At 36.2% G+C, this 10,985-nt stretch overlaps 1 protein-coding gene across 3 annotated transcripts in view; it reads right to left on the bottom strand.

Annotated features, from left to right (window-relative positions):
- Positions 1–10,809, bottom strand: part of Sclt1 (sodium channel and clathrin linker 1) — a 153,144-nt gene extending 142,335 nt beyond the window's left edge. For 2 of the 3 annotated variants that reach the window (XM_047567126.1, XM_047567125.1), the window contains exons 1-2: positions 10,313–10,809; positions 2,428–2,495 (exon numbers count right to left, since the gene is read on the bottom strand). Coding sequence is in view for 2 of the 3 variants with exons in the window: in XM_047567125.1 (XP_047423081.1) it covers positions 2,428–2,495; positions 10,313–10,352 (108 nt within the window). In the remaining variant the exon portion in view is untranslated. Of the gene's footprint in view, positions 1–2,421; positions 2,496–10,312 lie in introns of all 3 variants that reach the window. The other variant, XM_047567124.1, reaches the window with a different exon arrangement.
- Positions 10,810–10,985: the final 176 nt, after the last annotated feature.

A 10,985-nucleotide genomic window follows, 5' to 3' on the forward strand; every position in this document is an offset into this window, starting at 1 on the left:
TCAATGCCATTGGAAATATTTTCTACTTACACAGAGAACACAAAATAATTGAAAAAAAAAACCCACTAAATTTCACAAGAATCCTGAAGGGATCATTTAAGAAATCAATTATTTAAAATATCTTTAGAAAGTCACATATAATTGCAAAAACAGGGATAAGAGTTTTCAACACAGTGGAAAACTCCAATTTTCAGAGATGTCCATAGAATTTAAGTCTCATTAGTTCTAAAGGTAACGTGTATTCTTCTAAGAACAATACTCTTTGAAATGGTCATTGTAAAAAGCAATTCACAAAACTTACTTCCCTCCGATATAAGCTCACATGAACATTTTGTACTAACACCACTTAGGACTTTCACCATCACACATCTAATTTTCACAGAAATTATTTTTGAAGTTCAAACTAAAACTACAAGAAATAAATACTAAGTTCCTGTAACTTTATTTTTCCAATAGAAAATATGGAAAATCATAAAATATGTACATCTAACACAAGTCCTGGTAATTTTAGCGTACTTAGTGTAAGGAGAGGGAGGGGCATTTCTTTAGGAATTTATCTTGAAAAACAAAATGATACAGTAGGTTCTTACATTTCCCAAGCTGATCATAACATTTTACATCTCCCTGACTTTCACTGTATATGACAATTCAAACCATGTTCAAAGATCAGCAGTAGGGATGGAGGGGAAAGATCAACAATATCCATCAGGCACCTCCTGATAAGAACTCTGACATCTGGGACACAGAGTTGTATAAAGAGGCAAAAAAATGTATGAAGGATTTCTATTGCTTGCAGTAGCAACCAGGTTACACTGACAAGAGACCTGGGCCAGTGCTCCTGGGTCCCACATACTCCTTGATACTGATTTCTTTGTACTTCTTCCCTTACTATAAAATGAACAGAAAACAAACAAAAATTTTCTTGAGGATTTTTTTCCAGAAATTCACATAATGTTTCTGAAGTAAAGAACCCCAAAAGGAACACTCAATGCACATGGCCATGACTATGGGTATTACTATAGAAAGCTGATTAATCTCCCTCTCTGCTGTTGTCTCACCTCCCCCACTCATGATCACAAACTATGCAGGAAAAAGCAAGACCCCTGGAAATGGGAGTTTTGAGATAGCAACATGTGCTGAAGATCTGGGGAACTGTGGAGGAATCTTAGGCAGGAACAAAATGCCACCACTAAAAATAAGAGATAGGAATCAGGATTTGACCGACTAATTACAAAAACCGTCCATGTAAGAGAACCTGTATCTTCAGAGAATTAAAGGAGCTGTAATTGCTCTGAAGAGTATACTACTGGGCAAGGAAAGATTTGTCCCTCTTGGTCTGCTACCCTCAGGCTTCAACTAATTATAATCACAATGCATAATGCAGCTACACCTGAAGGGCTATCTGGAGTCACTGCTATGCTATCTGGTAAAACCATCTTTCATAATCAAGTCAGTCACAGCTTCAAGCAGATACAGTGCAATAACATGCCCAGAGATCTTTTCAGACCTATGCTACAAAATATTCAGCTGAGGCAAAACAAAAGAGAACGAACAAAAACCCTAAGAAACTAAGTAAAAATTAAAGGTTGCTGGATTATGAAAGATTTAAATGATTACAGTTCTTAGTTAAGTATTCATAAAAAAAGTAATATATAAAAAAAGAATACGATAATCATAGTGAAGAGAGATGGATAGTTTTAGGACTCTTTGGACTCTTGAGTTCAATTTCTAGAAATAAAAACAAAGAGCAGCAACCTAATGTTGAATATACATTAAAAAAAATGTATACGTACACCCACGCCAATAATAAACTAGCCCTTTCTATCACCTCGAAAACCATACTTTCATTTTTTTATAATTAAAAACATTTTCTGTTCCAATTATAAGATAAACTTATGTAAAACAATCTAATTAGGAGCTACTACTGTTCTTTTAATATTCTATAATGTAGGGTTCAATAAGTATATTTTATTGGTTTAAAAAATTTCTTACACCCAACATTTTTATGAAAAACAGGATATTCAAGGAAATATTAAAAATAATACCATACGTTACTATTTGAGTTAATTTATACTTTTGTCATAATTTACAAGAATTGAAAGTTACAGCACACAACTACATACATTTTGAGAAACAAACTAAGGATGTTTCAAAACAAGAATGAATTTTCTTTTTGGAACTCAGACCATTTTAACATCATATATTCCTTCAACATTGGGGGAAAATAAGCAATTTCTGTGGACAAAAAAAATTTACTTTCATTAAGCAAAAACAAACTTTCCTCTTACAAGAATCAAAGTTGTAAGCAAAATTTCAGTGTTGTAGACAACATCACACAAGACTAATTCTAAGTGGAATTTATATTGCTTGCATATTGATGTAGATATATTTACAACTAAATATGAATCTGGTTCATTAGACCTTTACCTGTATAGAAGAATGCTTGAAAAAATTTTCCACTTGATGTCTTCTAAAATCTTCATTTAATTGTTGATCTGAAACAAAGGGCAAAACCAATTTAAGCTTATTGGATAATGTTCGGTTTTCTAAAACTAGAAAAATAGTAATAATTATTTGATGTAACCTATGAAAAATGGCTAGTTTCTACCACCATTGCTTCTCAACATAAGATAATCAATCAATTTCAACACACCATTTGAGAACTTAAAATGAGGCCCTTTTATATTCCTATACAAAAACTAACTATTGTCAATGGGAAAAAAGTTTTGAAGTTTGGATTTTCAGATTAGGAATGCTCTATTTGTAGTAGGAAAAGAAAAAAAAAAAAAAGCTTGAAGCTACAAATCTATTCCAAAAAAAGCTAGAAAAAGAGCAGCAAATTAAACCTGAAGAAAGTCAAATGAGGGAAATAATAAAGATAAATCCAGAAAAAAAAATAAAAAATAAACTCACAAAAAGAGGATAGTGCACACCTACAATCCCAGAGGTTCAGGAAGCTGAAGCAGAAGGATCACAAGTTCAAAGTCAGCCTCAGTAACTTACGATGCCCTAAGCAACTTAGCAAGACCCTGTCTTAAAATAAAAAGGGCTGGGATGTGGCTCAATGGTTAAGCACACCTGGGTTCAATTCCAGTACCAAAAAAAAAAAAAAAAAAGGCAAGAAAGTCAAAGAAGCATTGATGAGATTCAAGATACTTTCATAACAAAGTCAGGAAGGTAGGACCAGAAGGAAACAAACTTAATATGAAAATGAAAACTTACAAAAAACATAATAAATATCACAGGAGGGTGAAAAATGTTGAAAAACTTTCTCTTGTAAATCAGGCTGACACAAGGATAAATTCTCATGACATTTACTCAACACTTTACTGGAAGTGTAAGCTAGCGCAGTAGCGCAATAACAAAAAGAAACAAAAAGTATAAAGGCCGCAAATAAAGAAAACTCTTATTACTTATAATTAAATGTGTGTGTGCAGTTAATGCATACAAAGAAAAAAATCTTAAAATCAATAATCAAGTTTAGCAAGGTTGTTGGACATGAGGTCAATATACAAAAATTATATATAAAAATGACTGGCACTATACCCAAAGGACTTAAAATCAGCATACTACAGAGATACAGCCACATCAATGTTCATAGCTGCTCAATTCATCATAGCCAGACTGTGGAACCAACCTAGATGCCCTTCAATTGATGAATGGATAAAGAAACTGTGGTATATATATATGTACAATGGAATATTACTCAGCCATAAAGAATGATAAAATTATGGCATTTGCAGGCAAATGGATGAAATTGGAGAATACCATGCTAAGTGAGATAAGCCAATGTCAAAAAACCAAAGTACGAATGATCTCGCTGATAAGTGGATGATGACACATAATGGGGGGTGGGAGGGGTTAGTGTTAGGGTTAGGGAGGGGGGTAAGAATGGAGGAAGGACTGTACAGAGGGAGAAGAGGGGTGGGAGGGGTGGGGGGAAGGGGGAAAATAACGGAATGAATCAAACATTACCCTATGTAAATTTATGATTACACAAATGGTATGCCTTTATACCATGTACAAACAGAGAAACAACATGTATCCCATTTGTTTACAATAAAAAAAAATGACTGGCAATATAAAAGTTAGAAAACAATAAAAGATGTCATTTGCAGTATCATCGAATAACACCAATGCCTAGGAATAAATATAACCAAGAAGTATAAGACCCTTACACACAAACACACAAAAAAAACTATGAAACATTCAGGAGAGAAATTAAAGACCTAAATAAATATAGAGAGATATTCATGACTTAAAGAGCTATTCATGCTTTACCATTAGGCTGTCAATTCTCCCAACACTGATCTGTAGATTTAATGCAATTCCGATCCATACTCAAAAGAAAAAATTATGGAAATTGAAAACCTGATTCTAAAACATAGATGGAAATGCAAAGAAAATAGCCAAGACATTTTTACTAATGAAAATGAACAAATTATATCTATGTACAATGATATGAATAAATCTCCAATCTCAGGTTGGAGAAAATAAGTCACACACAAAAGAATACACAGTTTATGATCTTATATTTTAAACTTCAATACAGTTAAAACTAAATCACCGTGTAAAATTAAAGACTGGTTACCTCTGCCAATATTTGAAGAGGAGGGATCGTAATTACAAGGGGTTGGTTATTCTGGGGTTCTAGCAATGTTCTATTTCTTGATGTTAGTTGTGGTTACATGAGTTTTGCACTTTATAACACTTTGCTAGGCTTTATATTCACATTTTCTGTTATGTACGTTACAAATAAGCAAATATATACATACATGTATACACATGTTAACTAGTTGCTCCTGTAACTGGTGTAGTCATTTATCGATGATATCTTTTGTGATAACGAAGTTTTTTTTTTTTAACTTGTCAATGGACATTTATTTATATGCAGTGCTGAGAATTGAACCCAGTAGGTCCACTGTTTATTTATAATGTAGTCTATTCATATATTTTGTCTTTCCAGTAAAAAAACTGTTAGTCTAACTGAAGAAATCTTCCCTATCCTGAAGACATAAAGACACCCTTAGGCTTTTTTCTGAAAGTTTAAAGAGAATTTATTCCTTCAATCAACCTAGAGATGATTTTTTTTTTATTGTAAACAAATAGGATACATGTTGTTTCTCCGTTTGTACATGAAGTAAAGGCATAACATTTGTGTAATCATAAATTTACATAGGGTAATGTTGTTTGATTCATTCTGTTATTTTTTCCCTTCCCCCCACCCCTCCCACCCCTCTTTTCCCTCTATACAGCCCTTCCTTCCTCCATTCTTGCCCCCCTCCCTAACCCTAACTCTAACCCTAAAACTAACCCCTCCCATGCCCCATTATTTGTCATCATCCACTTACATATTGTGGGAAAGATATTTTTATTCTTTCTTTCCTGTTTGGATGGCCAATTGTCCTGCTATCATTTACTGAGCAGTTGGTCCTTTTTCCATTGCTTTGTTCCTTGCTTAGTATTTGTGAATAAAAATTTCTAAATTTTTATTTCACTGACATATGAGCTATCAATTTGAAAAGATTATATTGAGTGAATAACTGAATGTTTATGGTAAGTTTTAATACCTAGTAAAATGAAATTTCCCACCTGGCTTCTCTTTAAACTCGATTACGCATTCACAAAGCTTTTAGAACTAGATTGTCAAAATGGATTGCATTGAATCTATCCATTAGTTTGTGCAAGAACTGATGTTATTTACCATACTGAGTTTTCTAATTCATAAATTTGATGTTTCTTCATTAATCCAAGAAATCTTTTATATACTATATTCTATAATTTTATAATAGCAAGCTATCTTTTCAGTGCTCAAATCAGCCCAATAACTAAATGACACACACACACACATACACACACACACAAATTCACTGCTGGATTTGTTAAAAGTTTATTTTGGATTTTAGTTCTAATACACATAAATAACATGGGTCTATAATTTTCTTTTCTTGCAAGTCTGTTTTTTACATAATAGCTAAGAGCATGGACAACAAAACTAGACTGCCTTGTTCAAATCCCAGGTCAGTCACCTATTAGTTATTAGTTAATCTTGAGTTTGTGGTGGTACTTATCCACTTGAGATCTGTGGCATATGGAGATTAATAGCAAAGGCAAAAGTAAGCAGCTGATCCCTGGATAAGGTGTTATCAGGCATATGCCATACAGGAGGGGCATAATCATATTGATTGCTTACAAAAGGGCAGATGAACTAACTGGCAGCAGTTACAGCCTGGGCCAAGAAAGTAATAAAAATGACCTGGCAAAGCATTAGGAGAATGCAAGACAATAAATAAAGGGTTCAAAGAACAGAACTCCTGACGAGGTCCAAGAACAGTTGTAGTTGGAGTAAGATACTTGAGTTTAAGACATTGAAAGTAGGGCAACTTGAGTACTTTTGCTTATGCCTATAAAGATACAAACAAAAACCAAATAAACAAATTGATGATATGCAGGTCATTGGACATTAGATAATAATGATCAGAGATATGACACAAATGAGATAAGCTCTGTGACTGCCCCAGCTCAATGACTGGAGAGACTGTTCAGGTTATTTCACAGGGAGAACATGAGGCAAAGTCCATCTCCTGCAATGAGAAGAAGCAGGAGCAGAGATTTGGTGGAGACCAACCAAACTAGAATAGGTAGGAAAAAATGAAGGTTGAGTATCTCTTATTCAAAATGCTTGGTACCAGAGTGTTTCATATTTGGAAATTCATTGTATTTTGGAATATTTGTGCAGACTTTAATAGTTAAGCATCCTAATCTAAAAACTGGAAAAGCTCCAAAGTCTACAACTTTTTCATGTTGACACTTAAAAAGTTTTGGATTTCCAAGCATTTCAAATTTCACATCTTTGAAATAACAATCTGTATTAGAAGGCTGTACAGAGAAAGTGAATAGCTATCTATTAAAGAAGTTGAATTTGTAGTTTAAGATCTTTCCACAAAGAAAACTCCAGGTCCACTTGGCTTCACTGGTGAATTCTACCAAACATTTAGGGGATAAAATAATACCAATTCTACACACACTCTCACAGAAAACTGAAGAGGACAAAATGTTTCCCAAGTAATTCTAAGAGGTTAGCATTACCTCATACCAAAAATCAGAGAGACATTAGAAGAAAGCAAGTAAAAAAAGAAAGATAGGGGGTGGTTAGATTCATAAGCATAGATATTAAAAATTTAAGCAAAATTCAATAAAATCAAATTCAATGATGTAGAAAAAGGATTGTAGTACAAAGTAAGGTTTATCCCAGGAAGGCTGGTGGATTTAATAACTGAAAATTAATCAGTATAATTTCCCTATCAAAATAAATATTGAAAAAAAATCTGATCATCTCATTGGATACAGAAAAAGCATTTGAAAAAATACCCAGTATCCATTCTAATAAAATATTTCAGCAAACTAGAAATAGAAATGAACATTCTCAACATCCTAATAAAAATATCTATACAAAACATAGTGGGGCTGGGGTTGTAGCTCAGTCATAGAGTGCTTGCCTAGCATGTGTGAGGTACTGGGTTTGATCCTCAGCACCATATAAAAAATAAATAAAAAAAACAAAGATATTGTGTCCATCTGCAACTAAAAAAAATTTTTATAAAAAGAAGTCTTAAAATAAAAACATAGAAAGATATTTTCTCCCTAAGAACAGGAATAAGATAGGGTGTAGATTCCCACCTATCACTTCCATCCAATTCTCTACTAGAAAGTCTAGTGAGGGAACTAAAGCAAGAAAAGGAAATGAAAGGCATTCAGATTAGAAAGAAGAGACAAAACTATTTATTTCAGATAAGACTGTCTATGTCAAAAATCTAACAAAACCTACATAAAATTTACTATAATTAATGACCTTACCAAAAGTTATTTCTATATATTAATAATCAAAAAATCAAACTGAAAGTAAAAGAATACCATTGACAATAGCATCAAAAACTTCAATACATAGGGAAAAAATTGACAAAAGATGACAAAACCTACATATTAAAAACTATATAGTATCACTGGTCAGAGGACTCAATATCATTAAGCCATGAATTCTACACAAATTGATCAACAGAGTCAATATAATGTCTCTCAAAATCCCAGCATCTTTACCGAAAAAGAACAAATTTAAACTTTATTTGATTTCAAGAGTTATCACAAAGCTGCAATAATCAAGATAGTGGGGTACTGGTGTGTTCAGATATACAAAAAGATCAGTGGAACAAACAGGTTCAGAAATAAATCAACACACGTAAGGACAACTGATTTTTAGCAAACACACAAAAATAATTTGGTGGAGAAAAGACTGTCTTTTCAATTGAGCAATCACATATGTAAAAAAGTAAACCTGGACTCTTACCTTATGCCTTGGACAAAATTATACTATTTAACAGTGGGTCTAAACATAAAGCCTAAAACTACAAAACTTCTAAGAGAAAATCTTGCAGCCCTAGATGGCAATTATTTGTTAGATATGACACAAAAAGCACAACTCATAAAAGAACCAAATTAAAAACTTCTGCTCTAATAAAGACACAGTTAAGAGAATGAAGAGAAAAAAATGAGTCTATCACTGCCCATACCTGCAGGAATGAATACATGGTTCCTCAAACAGATTTAAAAGTTCCTCTTTGAACAAGTCCCTTAAGGACTATGAGATCTCCCTTTCCAGATGAAGGCGGAAAACGGTATACTGCCAATATGCTAGAAGTTTACTCTACAAGAAGCATGACTGGATATAGACTGGTCTGTGCTTATCACATGTAAAGATGAAAAAGTAATTCTCAGAGGTAATGTAATGGAGAGCTGGCAGTTGAAAAATACCAAAACAAATAAACTGCCTTGAATGAGGCTACCAAATTCAACTGAAAACAATAAAAGGAGGAATCAAGATCCACAGAAGTCAATGTAGAGAAAGTGAGAGGTAGGTGGGAAGATGGAACCTATTATTATGTGTGAGCTGGTGGATAGGTGGTTTTCTTAGTTGGGTAACCCACCATCTTTAACTGGCATGTAAGGTACAGTTAAAGAAAAAAGAAGAGGGGTCACAGACACCTCATTCTCATCTCATCATGCAAACCCTACCATTCTATGCTCCACCTTCCTGAATAAACAGTTATTTCAAGACTGTGAACCTTTGCTTCTTCTATTTGAGATTTCCTTCTTCCACTCCACCTGTCTTCTGGTGGACTACCACTCATTTTTGAAGACGTAAATTACCATGTTTGACTGTCTTATTTGGTTATTTGGTCTAGTATTTGGATCTCAGTTTTATCTAAGAATTCCAACTGGCTGATTTTTCTAAAACTCAGGTATTCTCCCCTAGCCAAACTCCTCAAGTTACTTAATGGTATTCTTCTATCACACATTTCCTCATAACAGCCAGAATGGGCTTTCCAAATCACAACTTGATCATGTCAATTTCAACTGAATTCCTTACAGTGTTTACTATAGCCTATGAAAAGGTCCAAATTCCTCAGCACATGGAAGACAAGGCCTTTGATCACCCAATTCCATTCTAGACCTTCAATGTCACTTGCTATTTCTCTATATAAACCTTCATATTACATTCATGACAACCCTGTTGCAAGTCTTTAAACAACCGATATTCCTAATCCCTTCCAATACTGTACTATTTGGGATATCTCTTCAGTTGTTCACATAATAAATTTAAGCTAATACTTCAAATTTCAGTCCAAAGAGCACCTTCCTTGACAACAGTTTAATAATATAAATTGTGATGGTCGATTTTTGTTTAACACAATGCATTTGGCACTACTCTAAACCCTTTATGTATTTTAACCCTTGTTTAATAATTACCCTATGAGGAAACATGTTAGAGAGCTAGCAGTTGCTGCCACTTCGGTGTATTTGTGGGATTTATACATTTCCCTCCAATAATTTAACACTGTTTTCTCCATCTCTGCAACAGCTAGGCTTGTATAGTGCCTGGCACATAATAGAAACAGGAGAAGTTCAATGAAAATCTTCTAAACAAATGGCGAGAGCTGTGCCTCTAGGGTCTCAGTTGCAGACTTGGAAACTCTTCCTGGCCATTGGCCCTCTCATTTCTCCAGAGCACGAAAGGCTCATAGTAAACACGTTCAGGGTCTAGCAGCGTCCCAAGCAGGCTTAAGCAAACCTCAAGCACTGACCGAACGCTCTGCGTAGCATCTAGACATCCTCGCGTATACATCGCCATGCTTTTTATGCAGCTAACTTAAGTTTTTACAAATTTCCATGCTGGGACCCAACAGCATTCAAAAAACATTGCTCCACGATGACGACATTACATATGAATTCCCAAAAAAAGGAATATGGAGCTTACTTTGGTCTCTCAGAGAGTCGACTTCTGTGGCCATTTCCATATAGTTTCAGTCGGGAGCTTCCAGCACCTTCACCTTCCTCGGAACCCCGAGCTCGCGGTGCGGGAAAATGCAACTCCGGCCGCGCTCGCCAGGCTGTCAAGCGCCGAAGCGGGGCATCGGCATCCAACTCACGCAGCGTCCGCCACCGGTCGCGCCTCCGGCCCGGCGTCGCAGCGAGTCCCCCGCCCGGGCAGGGACTTCGGATTTCAGAGCTGCTGCGGGCTCACCAAGTGGATCGCGGCACGTTCGGCCGAATCCCACCGGGAGTGAAGGGGATGCGGGTGCAAGAGGTGTCCCGCGAGTCTCTCGGGGTCCCGCGAGCCGCCTGCGCGAGCGTCGAGGGGGCGGGCGGGCAGTACGGCGGCGGCGACCTTCGCGAGGCGGGGGACAACGCCGGGACCGCCACGAAGCCCCGGGCCAGCAGCGGAAGTCCACTCGGCCCGCCCAGCGACTTTGAAACCGGTGCCCCGGACCGCTCCTTGGAGACGGTGACGCTGCCTCCGTCATCACGCGGGCGTCAGCGCTTACGTCACCGCGCTTCCTACGGCCCCGGCACGCTATTGGCTGGCTGTCAAGCGGTGGGCGGGTCCGTGGGAACCTGGCTGACAGCGGGCAGAGCCACCCGCTTAGCGC

The sequence above is a fragment of the Sciurus carolinensis genome, chromosome 10, assembly GCF_902686445.1.
Source record: "Sciurus carolinensis chromosome 10, mSciCar1.2, whole genome shotgun sequence".
NCBI classification, from domain to species: Eukaryota; Metazoa; Chordata; class Mammalia; order Rodentia; family Sciuridae; genus Sciurus; species Sciurus carolinensis.